The sequence below is a fragment of the Euwallacea similis genome, chromosome 2 (genome assembly GCF_039881205.1).
Source record: "Euwallacea similis isolate ESF13 chromosome 2, ESF131.1, whole genome shotgun sequence".
Classification (NCBI taxonomy): Eukaryota; Metazoa; Arthropoda; class Insecta; order Coleoptera; family Curculionidae; genus Euwallacea; species Euwallacea similis.
In genome coordinates this window covers 3,690,521-3,709,974 of record NC_089610.1, presented here as the reverse complement: position 1 = coordinate 3,709,974, position 19,454 = coordinate 3,690,521, and the positions used below count along the sequence as shown (strand labels likewise).

The following is a 19,454-nucleotide window of genomic DNA, read 5'->3' as shown; positions in this document are numbered from 1 at the left end:
TACAGTAACGTTTCAGTTAAACGTAAAGTTTTTCCTAGAATAATTCTTTCCTTAAACTTTTCTCTTTTTTAAGGAACAGAATCCACGTCTCGAGAAGTTTTTTATTTTCGCCTTTGTTTAGTTTTCTCTGGAGCAAGCTTGAAAATGATTATGACCAGATTCCCTGGATAGATGTCCCGAAATAAATGGAAACAACCTGGATATTCATACAATTCCTGTTTCAATGTTAAAAATGGTTCCAATTAAACCATAAAAGCACCTTCCGATCAGCTCCACGCGCCCGGGTCCGTCAATCGGTCCAGAACGGTAGGGATTCCTCAGTAAGACCTCAACGATTGAGATCCACTAGTTGGACTTTATTGATCGGTCCTGATCCAACCGGAACGGCAGAGATTTTTCAACGATTTTCAACTGATTCCAGTTTCATAAGAAGTAATATTTTCGAGGAGACCTAACCAATTGGGTTTGAAGGTCATATGTTCTCGAAAAGTGTATCTCAACTTGAACTGAAATCCGAAGATTTTGGGTTAACGTCCAATGCAATCAGCCATTAAAAGACCCTCGTTTTCCAAGACTTAACACGTTTCAATATTTCGGAAAAAAATCGCAACCTAATAAGGCCAAAAAGCACGTAAAACATCAAAGCAAATTCCTTGCTTTTTACCGAATCAATAAAAGTTTCAATATTAAGCTCACTATAGGCAGGAAATAATATCCTTTTGAAAAACTTCTTTTGAAAACCCCATAAAGAGACGTAAACACGATAAAAACCAAATCCTCAATAACTTCTTCCATCTTATCTGAACTGGTAAAATTCCCTGTTTAATAATTTATAAGCAGCTTTTCGCCCTTTTGTTGTCTCCCGAAAACGGAAGATTTATATTGTTTTGCTGTGGCAGTATCACTGGAGTATGTTTACCAATAAATAATCTCAGGAGTTGTAAACTTTGACGAGAAGAAAGCCATAAGTTTTTGTATGCAAAGCACCACGAGATCTATATATTTTTACAAGGGATAGAAAAAATGTCAAGATAAAGCCTTGAGTAAAAAGGCGTCAGCAAAAAGTTTGATTGATTGGCTTTTTGAAGGCAGCGAGGGACATCCTTTTCAACATGAGCGTAAAACCGCCATCATGCATCATAAAATGCAGGGAAAACATGGGGATTAACTGCTCTGATATTCTATTTTCTTTTCCTTTTCCTGGTAATCTTAGAAGCACTCGCTTGCCTGAATCCCATTTCAAACTTAAAAGGAAGCAAAAGCTTTAGTGCATGTGAGAACTTTTGCCTGGTAATTCCTAAGGTTACTGCAGCTGTTTGTCCGAAAAGTGCCTTAAAAACTCACTAAAAAAATAATGTTCTATCCTTCACATAACGGACCTACTCTTGTGAATAAATATATTGTTTTCACTCAATGCCAAAGCCCTCCCCGAATGGCAAGATTAATGGAGAGCCCTGAATGGACACTAAGAAAGGCCTAGTGACAAGAATTAAATTATATTGGCCTATACGTATATGCCATTTAGGGTCGAAATCTCGATGGAAACCAAACTTGTACTGGAGAAATTCTGCGATAAATTGAGGAAGCTAAATTCCAGTATGTCCAAGTTTCTTTCCATTAACCTGCCCAATATAAGCTATTAGACATCAGGCACAATAATAATAATAATAGTTTCATTCTCAAGCCATGATTTATGGTTTAGCAAATGGATGAAATGTTATCAAACATTATGACCACATAGGGGCAAACCTGCAATCATCAATCAATGTTCTTGGGTTGTTGTTTTTATTGGCTGATATTAGTTTATTTGCTGATGTATTGCACCTTTGGAGCGGAAGTAATTTTAGTTTCATTAGTGAGTTTTCTTTTTATGGCGAATTCGTGATGCGGTAACGAAAGACTACAAAAATTAGATTCCAAAGTTGATTCATGAAATCGTTTCCTTTCAGACACGGAGAAAGAATTTCTCTATCTTTTTAGTTTTGGAAGGAGTTTTCGCTGGAAACGTCATCAAGATATTGGTTTTCTAACAATCATAACGTAATATTTGGTGAATATTTCGTAGAATAAATAAATTACGACCTTTTAGTATTACATATCCACTTACATTCTATTTCTGGCTCTCTCAATTCAATAACACACCAAGTACAGTTGCATCGATACGTGCAGCTTCATGTAAAAACAAATAACAATCACAGGAACAAGACAACAGGACAGTTTCGATTAATTCAGGTTAGTTCAAGTTAATTTGAGGTTAATTAACGGTAGTTCTGGTTAGTTCAGGTTAATCAACAATCCTTTGATTCATCAAGCAAACGTTACCTCAATCAGAACTCTGAGCTCAAAGCTAGTCATTTCCGAAAGATGTCAAAAGAGCTGAAATTGAAAGGATAAGTATGAAATGTTCTCTCGGCTTTGAAATTTCTTCACTTTAATCGACATAATATAGCGAATCGTGTGAAGTTTATTTTAGGTGCGTGACGCCATAATTTGAGAAGGTACGACGCACGTTTCTTATTTTCATATGAATATAATTTTATATGAACTAAAACCTAACTACGTAATGAATTTGGGTATTACTCGAGTTTTTGCATTTTTTGTGTTAAAATAAGTGTTTTTCATGTCACCACTTTAGTAATGACGTAAAATTCGCGTACTTACTACCGCAATACATTTAATTAATAATACTGTTTCACATTAATTAAACTCTAAATTAAAACCAAATAAGCAAGAACATTTTTTTTACGGTTAAAGTGCCCATTTGCAGTCAAAAACAGAAACCACTTGAGAATTCTAAGTAACACTGAGCTTCTCCACTTCGGACAATTCCATTTAGTCCGCAAGAAGTAGAGGCGGTTAGAGCAGTAAACTTTGAAATATACTTTTCAAGACTGTATAAACAAAACCGTTGACTGTGTTAAGCTAAAAGACAGCACGGGACGTTTTATTATGCAATTAAAGCACCATTCTTCTTATTACTGACATTTTCAAGCGAACTTTGTTAAAGTGACTCTATTGGCTGCTCTGTCCTCTAAGTTGCTTAGACAGGGAAATTTTATTCAGGTTTTCGACTCGATTTTAAATTAAAAACGTCAACGTTTTATGTTTCTTTGCCAAGCTCATTTGCATCGTAGGTGTATAACAAATAATTATACCCCTCCTTTAGCTTCCAGCTGGCTCATCCGATTTACCCTTTATTAATACAATATCCTCTAGATAAGACTCCAGAAAAGTTTTATTAGCTTGACCGAAGTTTCCTCCACAGTAGCAAAGGAAATAAGAAAGGAGAAGTTTCAAGCATTGAGTAAGTTTAGAAAAAAATTTACCTTGAAAGTTACGATATTCATTTTCTTTGTCTTTGCAGCTTACGTTGAACCCTCGTCTTTGATCTATGAATTTCCTAAGATCAATGGCACTAATCCTTTATGCTTTTTGATGGTGTTGAAGAATTTCAATGTAATCAAGATTCGCCACATTCAACAGGGTCAACAATTGTGCAATTTAAATCGTCAGTTATTATGGCAAATTTTAGACAGTTACGCAACCGCTAGCCAACTGACATCTCTATTGAATGCGGCCATAAACATAACTTTTCTTTGTTTGACTACCTTCATCAGCAGAAAGCACACCGGTGTCAGCCATATTTAATACTTTTACTACTGTAACCGGTTGTGGAGAGTGAAAAGGATTTTTAAAAATGTGTTCTTGATGCGACTGGCGCCTTCACCATTGCAATGAAATAGCTCTGGAATATTTAGTCTTTAAAACGTTTTGCACAAATATCTAACGGCAATTTTTCAGATTTCTTGACTGGGCAAACTGCAAAGTTTAAAATTGTCGTAGGTTTAGAGGCAATAAGAGAAGAACAAGAGCTGAAACAGATTTCCTCTATTATTCCGCCTCTATACCGAAAAGCAATTATTCGCCTTAGTTTATTTAGCAAACGAAATGGTGTTGCCAAGGCCTATTTATATTCCTTATAAGCGACCCGTAATACCAAAAAAGAGGAAAATGCGCCTGATTTACTTAAGTAATTACGCTATAAATCTTTCTATTCAATTAAGTCTGGCAACAAATTGTTTCACTGAGTCTTCCTCTTTATTTCAGACTGAAGGGATTCTTAAGCCTGGATGTGGACATTTCCCACCTGGAGGTCGACCAATGTGAATATCAGTTTCATGACTCATCAATCAAGACAATGGCAATTTTCCACGGATCGCATAAGTGCCATAATGAGACATCAGAAGTATGTATTTTCCAACTTTGGATATATTAAATAGCTCTGCAACTCATATTGCCTACCAGCAACTGTTAACTATTCTGAAGATAATATGAATTGGCCTTTTCACCTTTGAAGGTTTTGTATTTTGTGTTTTTAATCCTTGTTATAAAGCTCTTTTTAGTTCGTAGGTTTATTGAAAATAAAATGATTTTTGGAAATATCTAAATTGTCGCAAACTGGGACGACACTTATGCCAGTTCATACGAAGCCATATGCTCAAAATTACAGGGCCCTATAATATGTACTATAATAGTACTATAGTAGTTTACCTCAATCATTTGTACTTCTGAAAGCATAGATGGCGCCAAAGAAATGCCTTTATTTACATAGATATATATATATATATATATATATATATATATATATATATATATATATATATATATATATATATATATATGTATGTATGTATGTATATATATCCATGTAAATATATATATTATTATAATATATACAGTATGTCCACAGATAGAGGGCCCAAGAGGACAAATGGACAAAAAATGTCGTTTTTTGACAAAAAGTCATTCTTGATAAAAGTTTCTGCTTCTCGAAAAAATACGATTTACGAAGATACTTTTGAACTTTTTTATACAGGGTGCCGAAAAACTACGAACACATGAAATATTATCAAGAGTAAACTACCTTTATTTCTCATTTTGGAGCAAAATGGTAAATAAAAAACAGATTTCAAATCCTATCCAAAGTTTACAGACAAAATTTTAACTGAGTATTCCACGTTTTATTTTTCTTTTAAAATTCAAACAATTTCTAATTTTACCTTTTTCACCTCATTTCACGTATTTGCAACAAGCATGACAACAAATGTCACAATATTAATTAATAATCTCGTTTTGAAAAATAATTTCGAAATGTTAACTTTTGAGCAAAAAATATTTTTGGTGCAGTGTTATGGAACTGGCGATAACTCTTACAGATATATACAAGAAAGATTTGTCGAAAAGTTTCCGGGAGTTTCTGTTTCATTACATGGAATTCGTCAGTCAGTCAAGAGATTTAAGGATACTGGGTCGGTGAATAATTTAAAAAAGAAGAAGAAACTTTTTAACGATGATGATGCAACTACAGTTGTTGTCTTGCAGTCTGTTATGGAAAACCCTCTTGTATCATTACGAAAACGAGCTCAAATTTTGCAGATCGCCCAAAAAAGTCAAATTCAAAAAATTTTAAAAGCAAATAATTTTTTCCCATTTAAACCACATTTCAATCAAGGATTAGAAGATGGAGACAATGCAAAGCGATTAGATTTTTGTTTGTGGGTGGGGGACAAAATTTTAAATGAAAATAACCAGTTTCACAAACTTATTTTATTTTCCGACGAATCAACTTTTTCGACAAATGGTACGGTGGCTTCACAACATGTAAGATACTGGAGCAGAGAAAATCCAGAATTCAGAATTCCTTCACGTCGCCAATATTTCAAAAAAATTAACGTCTGGTGTGGCATTTCATATTATGGAATAATGGGACCATTTTTTTTTTGAAGGTACGTGCAATAGGAATTCATACTTGGAAACGTTAAAAACTTTTCTTTTGGACAAGTTAAATGAGTTGCCATTACAGTACCGAGGACAAATGTACTTTCAACAAGACGGGTGCCCGGCACATTGTGCACACGAAGTTACAGAGTGGCTTAACAATAAATTTGGAGATCGGTGGATTGGCCAGTACGGCCCAGTTTTGTGGCCTGCAAGAAGTCCTGACCTCACTATTTCTGACACATATCTTTGAGGCCGTTTCAGCAACCCATTGATAATAATATCGACATTTTAAAACAGAGAATTTTAGTGTCAGTTCAAATGATTTCACTCGAGGAGATAAGAAGAAGTTATAATCACATTAGACAGCAGTTTGAGAAATGCGTCGAATACGGGGGAGGTGTGTTTGAATAAGTAACATCTACTAACTTTTATTTTGAATTACTTATAAACTATTTTGGAATAGTGGAATTTTGTATCTAAACTTTGGATAGGATTTGAAATCTGTTTTTTAATTACCATTTTGCTCCAAAATGAGAAATAAAGCTAGTTTATTCTTGATAGTATTTCATGTGTTCGTACTTTTTGAACGCCCTGTATAAAAAAGTTCAAAGTTATCTTTCTAAATCGTATTTTTTCGAGAAGCAGAGACTTTTATCAAGAACGATCTTTTGTCGAAAAACGACATTTTTGTCCATTTGTCCTCTTGGGTCCTCTATCTGTGGACATACTGTATATATATATAAATAATATTATAAATATTTGATTTTCTGCACTAAATGGCGCAGGACCCTTTTTTTCTTAGTTTGTAAAGACTGGTTAGGAGGAGATATTGGAGGTCCATTAATCGTCCTGGAACTTTAATCATTAGCACCGCAAGGCAGTTTTCACGTTAAATGTACACGCGTGCTCACATAAATCAAAGCGCCCCCTTTTATTTTTTCTATCCAAGTTAGCTCTCACGCCTGAAAAATATCTCTTCGGATATTGGCAAATAAAGCGACAGTTTTCTAAATGGCAATCGGTGATTAAACGAGTTTCATTTCACAATTAGTTACGTAATGAAGGCAAAAATAAAAAATCATTAGAAAATGCCCTTTTGTGTAACACGCCCTCGATTGTCTCGCCCCGAAGAATGCCGCTCGTTACACAACACATTACATTTCCGAACTGGTTACATAAATAGCTATTATACCATGTATTAGTGAAGAGCCTGGTTCCATTTGATTTAATTCAGACTCACTCCCACGTCCCCGCCTTGCATATTGTCTCCAACTTTCCTAAGTATCAAAGATCATCTTATCACCATAGTTCCTCAAGACCCTAATACACAAATTGTGGGAAAATTGGTTTCGATCTCCGATTATGGAGATATAACGTTTACACATAAAGAGCCAATAATAGGTCGACCTGCGCCCCCATAACCGAAGGTTTACTCCACTCGAACAACTTCGTAATTAATTTGTCCAAGTCTGCGTATCCAGAATCCAACTGCGTCCATACTGAACTTTGATTATACAGTTCCAGTAATTGACCTAAATTTCTATGAAGAGCCAACGAGGGAATTTTCGGAAGAAATCTCCATGGACGCCTCGTTTACGATAAGGTCGTTTATGGTAAGATCAGGCCCTCCGATGCTAGGGCCCCGGCCCTTGTTTCTTTTGTTGTCTCTTACGGTTTATCGGGCGTTATCATGACTTTGTAGTCGTGGCCGAAGACTTGGTTAATAAGATTATTTGATCCAGAGGGCAAATTTCGTGTGACATTAAACATGATGCTTCTCTAAGGATAGAGCCTCGTCAGACAGCGAAAAAGTCTTCAGTCTGATAGATGAGCCATACTTAGATATAGTGATAACAAGACGAAATCCAAGGGAAGGTTGTATCTCTGTTAATCTATTCGACCCAATGGGGGTGAAATGGGATCCGGTGCGTCACGTCGTGGTGAATTCTTATTTCTTCAACTTCAGTGTTTTTTCTTCTTTTCAGTTGATTTTTTTCTATTGATTTTTCGATTAATGGACATAAAGCCGGATCTATCTAAATTGGATTTGCATCGAGTCCAAGACCCGTGAACAGTGTTAGTTTGGAATATAAATTTTTATTGGCTTTTCCCCTTACTTGAATGTTTACTTTCCCCTTTATTGACCCTTGAATCTCGATCTCACCTTGTACAAAATGGAAAAATAGATTCTCAACACACTCTTGCATTAAATATTTATTTCGTCTAATTTTCACGCTGAAATCAGCAAATCCATTTCAAATCCCAAGGGGGAAATTTCCAAAGCTCGCTGAACTGTGTTTAGCCATTATCCTTCCATCCCTCGTACTGACATTATACATCTTGCATTTCTTCGGTCTATTTAAGGAATGAGGGTAGAGGAGCAGTGACATAGTCTATTCTCTAATACACTTTGGACGAAAAGCATCCATTATAAATGCTCGACTATGCAATAAAGTTCAATAAAAAGCTCGTTGAAATTCCGATGATGGCAGGACAAATCGGATTTTTTTTTTAGGGCCAAAGCCTGGAATGTCGTTTTATTTTATGCAAATAATAGCATCAGACACGACTGAACTGAAGCCGATGGAACTCGGGATCAACTGAAACGGCGTGTCGGTATTATGCTGCTGAGCATTGTTGAATTTGATAATCACGAAATTGGGCCATTAAGAAGCTTAACGAGAAACGTTATCATGGACCTAAAAAGTTTTGAACTAATTGAAATCAGAAACGATATCAAAGTAGTGTCGCATTTTTCAAGCTCACACGATACGGTGTCACCTTCAATTTCAGATCTGTCTCTCTTTTTCTTTTCCTCCCCTTTATTATTGCTGTCTCTCCCTCTCCCCACCATGTTTCCCCCTGTCTCCTACCCCCTACCTTCTCCCTCCCTTCTCTCTCTCTCTCTCTCTTTCTCCCTCCTCCATCTCTCCCTTTCATAGGTACTCTACAGTCCTGTCGCTCACGAAGAGCCCTACAATTATCCGTAACGGAAGTTCTCAACAAATGACTTAGAAAATAAATAGGGGTAATGGATTCTATTTTAACTGATATAAAAGGAAACTGTTGCTGTTCTTATTTAACCTCCATTTCTCTCTCGCTATCTTATATCTATCTATCTTAAATTCTTTGCATAAGACTTATATTTAGTACGATTTCAGCTATTTTTCTGTTATTTAAAGTTGGGAATTATTTGTTTTAGTGCATATTCAGGCCGGCTCTGCAAATTCCATCATGGTCCAGAGGTCGCTACCAATGCCAGTGCAGAAAGGGCTACTATTCACCCCATGACGGAGGCGTTTTTAATGGCTCTTTGATTGAAGGTAAAGTATGTCCTTTTAGTATTAACCCGCGATTATGAACAGCGTTTTACGATTCATAAGATCATGATTACAACCGCTGATAATAGCTACTGGCGCCATCAAAAAGCGGGTGAAATGCCCTCTCTATGTCTTTTATTCTTCGCTTGTAGTTTAGAAGGAAATATGCGATTATTTGAAGTTATGAATTTTTAAAAACGAGAAAAATAAATTGAATTCCGCTCGTTATCAAAGGTAGCGTGAACCGTTTCTTTGCCTTTTTGTTTGGATTATGCACCGATTCTTTGAATTTTAATCGTGAAAAGTGAACGAAACTGGGTGTAGGATAAGGTAGTAGGGTAAACTCGTGAATCATCTCAATTATTCTAAACAAAGCTAACAAAATCGCTGTGGGATGTATAACACACATAATGTATTTCATATTAAATTAAGCCGGAAGGAACTGTTTCCAGGTTCAGGAAAATAGGAATTTATATGTAAACTATTATTTCCGGGGATCTGGGGTTGGCAGCAAAGGAAGTATAATGCGAGGATGGTTTGGGCTTTTGTTTGCCCAAACGCTGATGATTTATAGCAACCGAGGGAGTTTATTTGATATTTAGGGTTTTTGACGTTGCTTCATAATTATTGGTACAGGGTCTTCTTATTTAAAACAATCCAGATTTGCGGCGTATCTCGAAAAGGCAAATACCACTATAAAATCTTGAAGAAAATTCTACACATCAGTTGTGAAAAGTATTGCAATACGTTTATAACTTTTATAAACCCCATATTTTATGAAAATACTTAAACACGTATAATTTTATTTTAAAAAAAGCATTTAAAGCACTATTTTAGACGTTCAAATTTTTCACCCCTGTCCAAGCCACCCTTATTAACTTTTTATTTTCAATGGAAAAAGTACCCATTGTAATATATCAAATGAAAGCTAATTCAATAAGGAATACAACGGTATACTCAGAACTAAAATTGAATCGACAGTTTAAAAAAAAATAAAATTATTCGATACGAAATAAAGTTACTCACTATTTCATCAAACAAAATTGAAATTCCTACCATAAATGCTCAAATTGGGCTCCAGTAACAATTTGGCAATTACTCAGTCGTTCCTCGAACTCTTTTATGCAATTATCCAGTGTAGCTTTTGTTATTAATTCTAATTCTATTAGAACTCTAAGATGTAAAGCACCTAAATTTTGTGGTCTATTTTTGTAAACGGAACCTTTTAAGTGATCCCACAAAAAAAATCGAGGAGCGTAAAATCTGGAGATCGTGGCGACCATTTTATTGTATCTCTTTTATCGATCTATCTCCTAGAGAAAATCTCATCGAGATACTCTTTCACAGGCACATCATATGCATCACATGCATTTCACATCATAATGTGATAGTGCATCATTTTGTTGAAGCCAAATATTATTGGCTATTTGCTCCCTATTTTCTCTAGGAAAAATTGCAGCGATTGATGGAACCGTTGGAATTTCGTTTTCCAATAAGTGTAAGTATAATACGTTGTTTAAGTTCTCGTCTATGAAAAATGGATCGATGAACTGGTGGCCAATTATACCCAACCATACGTTGAGTTTTTGCGGATGTCGTATAAGCAGGGTTTCAGCATTCAATGAGGATTGTCTGTAAACCAATAGCGACAATTATGTCGATGAATAGATTCATTTAAGCAAAACGTTGCTTCATCCAAAAATAAAATTGTAAAAAAGAATCTATTATCCTGAAGGCTTTTTCTTGAATCAATTCTCAAAATTCCTTCCTGCGATCAAAATCTTCAGGCGTAAGGAAACTTGGGTAAAAGAAACTTTCTATGGATGAAATTTTTCTCGTTTTAAAAGATTGCTTACTGATTTTGCAGATACATCAAAATCGGCAAGATTGCTGGTCGACAGTATGGGGTTTTCACCGATAGATAAAAGAATGTCTGGTACTTTATCGCCACCAGTTGCTGTTCAAGGTCTTCCATATTTCGGAGCAGCTTTCTCACTTCAAATTTATCCACATTTTTTATTAACCCGACAAACTACACTTTTATCAATAGGTCGATTTGAATATTTCTCATTAAATATAAGACCCACCCCTTTGTAAGTTCTTTTGAAATCTCCATACCCTAAAAATATTAAAATTTCAATTCTTTGCTTCTCAGATAAACGATTCATTTTTTTGATATTCTAACTATGGTAGATGCCTAACAATTCAATTCAGCTACTAATGAATTTTATGAAAACCAAAATATTTTGTATATAAAAAATTATTTCTATTGAAGATGATTTGAAATTTATACATTTTATTGTCATTTTTTTACTCTCAAAGTGAAATAAGAATGGATTGTCTATCTAGGAAGAAAAGTTTAAAACTTTAAATCTTTTTAGAATATGGACTTTGCTCTTTTAAAAAAAAAAACTCTAGATCCAATTTTAGTTCGGAGTACACCGTTGTATCCCTTATTGAATTACCTTTTATTTGATATACTGCAATGGGTATCTTTCCGTTTGAAAATAAAAAGTTAGTAGGGGTGGCTGGATAGGTGTGAAAAATTTGAACGTCTAAAATAGTGTTTTAAATGACTTTTTTTTAAATAAAATTATATGTGTTTAAGTATTTTTATAAAATATGGGGTTTATAAAAGTTATAAACGTATTGCAATATGTTTTACAAGCGCTGTATAACTTTTGCATTTGGCGCATTTTTCTTCGCAATCTCGCGTGAAGACATTGTGCATCAATATTGAAAATTAGATGATGCACTGAGCTTGAGACGAACTTCCCTGCACGTATACCATCAATGTCTTGTAATAATTCAAACGTAAACTGGAATTTCAATTCACGCCATATTTCCATTTCCCGTCCCTGTTAGATCTATGTCTTGTTACGGTTTAGTGGCCATAAAATTTGACAGTTTTATATTAAGTTTCCAAGTGGATTTTTTGCGCTTCCAAGCATTCCACGGCGAATGAAATGTCCATAAATAAATAGATTTGTTTTATTATTTGGACCCAAGTACAGTTACATAATACTTTGATGCACTTAGCAGTGAGTTTCTAACTCGATAACAACCCGGCGGGTCCCGGACTTATTTGAAAACGAGAGGATATCAACATTAGGAAACCTGAACTAATCTAAAGTTTAGTTTCATTTTTAAATTATCTATTTATTAATGAGACCACTTGTCAAGGAATTTGTTGATTTCCCTAGTTGTACAGGGTGTCCCACGTTTTACGCTTTAAGACTTCAGGAATGTTTAGAAAAACATAAATGTTGCTTTTGGGCATAAAACAAACTAATTTCCTTCCTGTCTGAGCCACTAGGTGCTGACGTTTAAAAAGAACTGTTTTCATTTTTTTTTCTAAAAGATCTAAGCTCCCAGTTCAAATAAAGTTGAACTAACCTGTAATCCTGATTATGAAACCTGGGACACCTGTGTTACTGTATGTCTAAGCTTATTGCCCTCATAAATTGAGACCCTCTTTATAATCCCTTCTTCAGAGTGTTTACGTTTTTTAGATTAATTATCAAGTCTACAGGCGAAAATGTCAACAGATGATTAAAATGACAAAACGCAGGGAAAAATCGAGAAATAAAAAATTTAATTACGCGAGAATTACATTGAACTGTTACGTGCGTTAATAGCCTCGTTATGTTCTGAAAAGCAGAAAACCGTTCTCTCAATAATTGTTGGACGAGTGACGAAATACTATTTTCGTCCCTCGTCCAATAATTATTGAGAATTAACTCGGCTAATTTTTAGCTGAGAGATGTGTGGTTTTCTGATGTTCATGTTTTTCTGACACACCTTGTAGAATAAAATCCAAGATACCCAGCAAAAGCATCGAAAATCGGACCCCCTATGTAAGCAGCCTGTACAGGCCACAGAGTCGAGCTATTTAGTTTAATTATCACTCGCCTAGTAATCGTTTCTGAGCACTGTTGGTACTTGTTAGGCAATATCTCTTCAATTTAAGGTCGTTACAACGTTGCTCGTTTGCTGATAATAATAATTACGTTGAAAAGCCCATTCTTTTCCACAATAAAATCCGTTTAACGTGTCGAGTTAGATACCTAATATAACTGTATTCTGAAGTGTTTCCTCCATTACATCCCATTTCCTTACCTCTACCAACACAAAAGCGATAATACCCTGCATTATCCTTAGTATCCACTTTATAAACTCATTTGCCTTATTAATGGTAGTTTACGAATATAAAATTAGGAAGCAATTCAGGTTACTGGGAACATACTTAGAAAGCAAACAAAGATTTCCAATATACTTCCAAGCAGTTTCATCAATAAAATATTACATTCAAATCCCTCCTGATGCTGATAAATGAAACACAATACACAATAGAGAATCTCTACTGGAAAAATGTCTGGGAAAATCCATGATTTTAATTGGTTTACAAAACCCTCTGACAAACTTTAAACCATTCACTCTTTATTAAAACAGCTGAGCTGGATCTTCGTGTAATGGAAAGACGTTCCTCGGGAGGTTTTATATCGATTTGATTCTTTTGAAACACGCTTTATTACATAACAGGTGCTGATTACACGATTCTTTTACTGAGAGAGTGACGAAAGGGGAAATTTTGACGAATGATAAATGACCTACTTTTTGACGAAATAAATTTTCAGTTGCTTGGGAGGAGCATCTGGAAAACGCCAGCGACACGTGGGAGGTGATTTTCAAATGCCTCAAATGCGCCCCTGGATGTCATGTATGCACAGATCCGTCTCCGTGTTTGGCCACCTATCACTGGCCCTTTAGGTAAGGCTTGATCTAGTTGTTACGTCGCACACAAATAGACTTAATTTTAGGATCACACTACTAACAATAAGCATAAGCTGCGTCTTCTGCACCATCGTACTCAACTGCTACATGTTCAAATATCGCAAGCTCAAAGTATTCAAAGTGGCCAGTCCCACTTTCCTTAGCATCACTCTGTTAGGATGTGCTACCATGTACCTAGAGGTAAGATTTATTCCATTATATTCCATGATATAGGCATATGCGATAACGTACCATGTCTCCGACAGTATAATGGATCCAGGGTGTTGCGCACTCTGCATATTGATAGGTTTGATTAGCTCGACTCCAGGAAATTTCGATATAAATGCAAACTAATAACTCTCACGATTCGACTGGATATTTCTTGTGGAAAAGTTGAGAGTTGTGTAATATTTTATGTAAAAATTCGTAATATTTCATACATATGTTTGGCAAAAAAATGAAGAGAATATAGACTGAATATAATTTCAGGTATTTTCCCCGTACTTTTCGTTGGGAAATTTTAAAATGACGGAAAGGCGATATCTGGAATAAACTTTCCTGAAGAGCAATTATTTGATTCTCCAAATCTGGGGACGCGTGAGATAAAAAAAGTGTCCCATGTGTCCACTCGTGTCATATTGCAGGACCTCCCCTCGCTCTTCGCGCAAAATACCACTCGTTACACAAAACTATGCATTTCGTAATCAGTTACGTAAATAGCTATTTTTTAATTTTCAACAAAACAAGTTTAAGTACTTCCATTTCATAGCTCAATTCATAAGTGTAAATGTAGTTCTACAGCATGTACAGAGCGCAAGTTGAATAAGAGAAAATTTTGCCGATTTCCTTCCGATTCTGTCATCGTATAGAAAAATGAGAAAAACGATATTTCCTAACTGGTTATATAAAAGCTTTTATATAACTCTCATATAGCTTTTACGTAGCTCGTAAACATCTATCATATAATTCCTCCAAAAGAATTAAACCAACAAAACAAATAATTTATAAAACGAGGTCAAAGCAAAGAGTTGTTCGTGCGATATTATATATAATTATTATTGATAACCATAAAGAGAGGCTTTAAAACGGGAAATAACGCACATTTTATGGTCACTTCAATTTTCGTTGAACATTAGTACTAAAGCACCCCTTTAACGGCTACACTTTGGCGGTCTTCGTCTATCTTGTCTTCTATTCCGGACGCCCATGAAATAGGTCCATTTAACAGTAATTAGCTCGAATGGAAGCATGGAACAAGGCGCATTGTTCTCCATCCATGATGTATGAACTCCAAATGAATAGTCGTTCACTTTTGCAAAGCTTTCGAAGTGGAATTGGAAAGAAGAGAATTAAAATTGGAAATTGCGCTCAATTATTTGGTGTTTTATGCTGTAATATTATTTCAATAACATTAAATAATAATTTTAATAATGTTTTTAATTATTTTATAATTTAATAATATTTTAATATTATTTTAATAATATTCCAGCATGAAGTGCATTGGGATTCCAGGTATTTAAAATCCTTTAGAGACCAATCAGCCGAAGTAACGCTGGCTGGGAGATAATTTCCCGGAAGGGTGGAAATAAAAGCTCATCGGATTCCATCGCTGTATTTCCATGAAAACTATGAACCGGTTGAGCTCATCCTGAATTATTTAAATTTATAATACCGTTAGGCATTTCTATTCATTAAAGAACATGTTCAGTATCCTTATTTATTAATCGAACATGATGGAATCCTTAACACACGTCCCCTTCCCATGAGTTAAAGTCGTAATGGTGAATTGATTGAGAGCAGTATACAGAACGTTTTTGAGCTTTATGCTTTGCATTAAATGCAAAGCCACGATTTTTTTCAAGCACCATTAGGTTCAAAAAGCTTGTTAACGTGCTTATTTTTACCCTCGATCCGCATTTCCAACATAATTCACTGTTCTACTTTTTGGCTTCCCCGAAAAAGGCTGAAAAAGCAGTTTGTAAACTTCACATTCTCTACCACACTCTACAGCCATTCCGCTATTTCCATAATCAGATTTCCAACGTACTCTATACATTAATTGGAAAATAAATAATGTTTATTTCATGTCAAGAAAATTGAATTATTAATATGCCCATGCAGAAATAACGGGATAATATGAGGGTAAAATAGTATTTTAGGAACTTCCATCAAAAATAGCTCAAATTGGGGTTCATTAATGAGTCACTAAAATGTCGACAATATTTAGGATTTTATTTATTTATGTCCACTTACATATCAATAAATTCTCGATGATTCTTCCTTTTTTCTCAATTAATTATTCTTCTTATTCTGACGATATTTACAGGATAAAACAGGAAAAACAAATTTTAAAAGTCCACTGTTACCATCGAACAAGAATCAATCGGTTCTGTTTGCCCATCCCTTTCCTCTATATTTCAGGAATGAAACTGTGCATAACGATTCAGTTTTAATTGTTTTCAAATTTACTCGTCAATGAGTGGGGACAGATTTGAATTGGCAATGATCGTAAATTCTAGTGCCACATTAGCTAATTAAAAATAGCGATGTTAATCGAAATTCCACGTGACGGCCAATTATCAGGAAGTCTGTCAGAAATTTGAAAGTAACTTCACACAATCAAATTAACCAATTTTAGCGTCAAATTTGAAAGAGCAAAACGGCAGTTTGCCGGATTACTCGATAATGCGACGATCTCGGCCCCTCGTGGACCCACTGACAGAGTTAGTTCAAGTTCCAGAAATTTAAAAAGTGCACCCTTACCGCACGATTCTGAGAAAATATTTTAACTGACTCTCCACCGCAGAAATATGAAGATATCAGATCGGGATATGTTCTATTTTTGAGAAGATTACGAGTTTGTGCCTCATTCCACCCCTGCTTTGAATCAAATCGAACCCCCAAAGAGTCAATTAAACGCAGGCAGATATCGGCAATTATGTTGGGCTTGAAGAAAAATGTCCCACTAGCGCCATCTACCATGTGAGCCACAGGACTAGTGCACAGAGTCGAGTTAGAGCACGGGAGGTTCAGTTTAGAAACTTCTTGATCTGTCTCCACTAAGAGGCGGTTTTAGTCTAATGTACAATTTGTTTTCGGGACACTCTGTATACTTCAAATTTAGGAGATTTATTTCATGGACAATTTTATTATAACTTTACCGACCTTTTAGTTTATTTAGCTCCACGTTTTTCAAAATGGGACGTGAAGCAAAACAATGCGTGTCACGTTTGGCAATTTCGATAAATTGTTTACTTTAAGCTTAAGCCATTCTTCCCATTATTTATGCCACGTGTTTTGAGGGGGTCCCAATGCCATTTACATATTTCATGACTTTGGTTTGCCGAATTATTCGTCAGTTTAGTTGAAAGTTTTAAACATAAATACCAGAATATGAATCGGCAATTTTGCTATCAAATATCACACATATTCAGAAGATTAAACTGGATAAATTGGGGCGAATTGCGTAAATTAAATTATTGCAAAATAAACCAAAATGGAGCTTCTGGATTTTTTCCGCAACTGCAGTAAAAGTGACCAATTTATGATTTTTTTTCGCAAAAGAAATGCTTTCAGGTAGATCTAGAGCCGCTTTCCTTCAACTTATGACTTCGTATCACAACGCGTTATTAATTCAAAAATCATGCAATTTTTAATGTTAATATGATTCAAAAATCAGGTGATTTTTCATTCATAACGTGTTTTGATTTGAAATCACCAGTCGAAACAAAGCGGCTCAGGTTTTGTTCGTACATGAGGCGAAAACTGAAAGGGAAAATCCCCAAATATCCGTCTGTTACCATAATATAAATGTTTAAAATTTACACATTTCAAGTTAATCTTAAATTGATGAATTTAATGAAAACGAGCGATAATCAGACGACGAAAAAAACATTAATTCAAATTGGACTTCTGGAATTATGGTTTTCAGATGGCTGCCATATTCCCAGTTCTGGACCGATATTCCTGTATAGCGACTAAATGGTCCAGACATTTAGGATTTTGCGTCACCTATACAGCGTTGCTAATGAAGACTTGGAGGTAAATAAATGATATCATTAAACTTGAACAAAACAGCCGCTGAGGACCATTTACTTCATACAGGGTGTCCTTAACTTACCGCGTGAAATCTGCTCACAAAGTTAAATTGACGGATAAGCAACTGCTCCAATGGATGGTGCCAATTCTTCTGGTCATGCTAATTTATTTGGGAGCTTGGACCTTGTCTGATACGCCCACAGCTGAAGAGATAATGGACAACGAGGAACTGAGGTTCAAGCAGTGCGTGTACAACTGGTGGGACCACAGTCTTGCTATTGGTAAGTTTCGTCCATTTCTTCATTATTCAGATCATCAAGCTTTATACATCGTTATATTGGTAATGTTGAACGGAGTTTTCTCACATATTACATGGAATGGCTTAGGTGAAGTCCTCTTCCTTGCTTGGGGTGTCCGAGTGTGCTACAACGTCCGAAATGCAGAGTCTCTCTACAACGAAGCCCGACTAATCAGCTACGCAATCTACAATATAGCACTAGTGAACATCATGATGATAGCTTTCCAGTAAGTAAACCCATAATATCCAATTTATACTTGAGCCTTCGGAAAACTCCAAGCCAAAGACTTACAAAGTTGTTCGGGCGCAAAAACTTCCATTTTATGGAAATCGCGTTCCCACTTTCCACCGAAAAAGCCCTTTTATTTACCTTTAGAATCTTCCTTGAAAGCATAGCTAAGAAGTATTTTATTTGCTTTTGTTCCCGGTTGTAATAGCGCTAAATAAAAGCACGGATGACCCTTGAGGGGTCAGAGAAACAAACTGGTTAAATGAGGGAAATTTGCCCTTTAGGTAGGAAAAACCTTAATTTAATCCGAAAAAGGGGTGCTAAAGGGAAATAAAATTAATCATCTTTCTTTCCATATCATCGTTATCCCTCCGATGGAACGAAATGCTGTTTGTAGTTTTCGTTAGTTTTAATGAGGCTTTGCTCATAAGTTGGTCAAGACAAGTGAAAGGCATTATTAAACTTGAGGATTATGTTCAATTAAAAATATCCATAAAAAAGACTAACAGCCACAGCTTCCTATGCAATAACCCCTACTCGTCCTCTTCCATTTAACCTACCATCGACGATGAATCACCCTGTACAATAATTAAAAATGTTTTAATACAACGAATATTATAAATACTAATATAAATTCCCAAGAATCTGTGATAGAGTTTTGCAAAGATAATTTCGAGTCACCTTATATATGTAAAAAATGTGGCATAACATGACCTACATATCTGGTCTTTAATTAAATTTTGAAATGGCGTCTCTCATTTAAAAACCATTTCCATATCAACTCAATTTGCGAGCTCTCCAGGCGACAGAGCTTATTAAAAATAGAGAAGTTTTCGTGGAAAGAACGTTTTCATGTGGCTTGTACAGCCTCACAAAATACCTATTGTTGATTTAAAAATGAAGGAGGAAGAAATGCATTGTCGTTTTGCTCAAAAATATTGCTGTTCTCAGCGTGTTTTTGATTTCAATGTATGAACAGTTTTAATTTGCTAAAAACCATACAGGGTGCCACAAA

General features: G+C 35.4%; 1 protein-coding gene across 1 annotated transcript in view; it reads left to right on the top strand.

Moving 5' to 3' along the window:
- Positions 1 to 19,454, top strand: part of LOC136419475 (probable G-protein coupled receptor CG31760) — a 68,516-nt gene that overhangs the window by 46,338 nt on the left and 2,724 nt on the right. Inside the window, exons 7-13 of the mRNA XM_066405835.1 lie at positions 4,108 to 4,246; positions 8,984 to 9,104; positions 13,739 to 13,871; positions 13,922 to 14,075; positions 17,806 to 17,915; positions 17,979 to 18,193; positions 18,299 to 18,437. Coding sequence (XP_066261932.1) covers positions 4,108 to 4,246; positions 8,984 to 9,104; positions 13,739 to 13,871; positions 13,922 to 14,075; positions 17,806 to 17,915; positions 17,979 to 18,193; positions 18,299 to 18,437 — 1,011 coding nt within the window. The remainder of the gene's footprint in view (positions 1 to 4,107; positions 4,247 to 8,983; positions 9,105 to 13,738; positions 13,872 to 13,921; positions 14,076 to 17,805; positions 17,916 to 17,978; positions 18,194 to 18,298; positions 18,438 to 19,454) is intronic.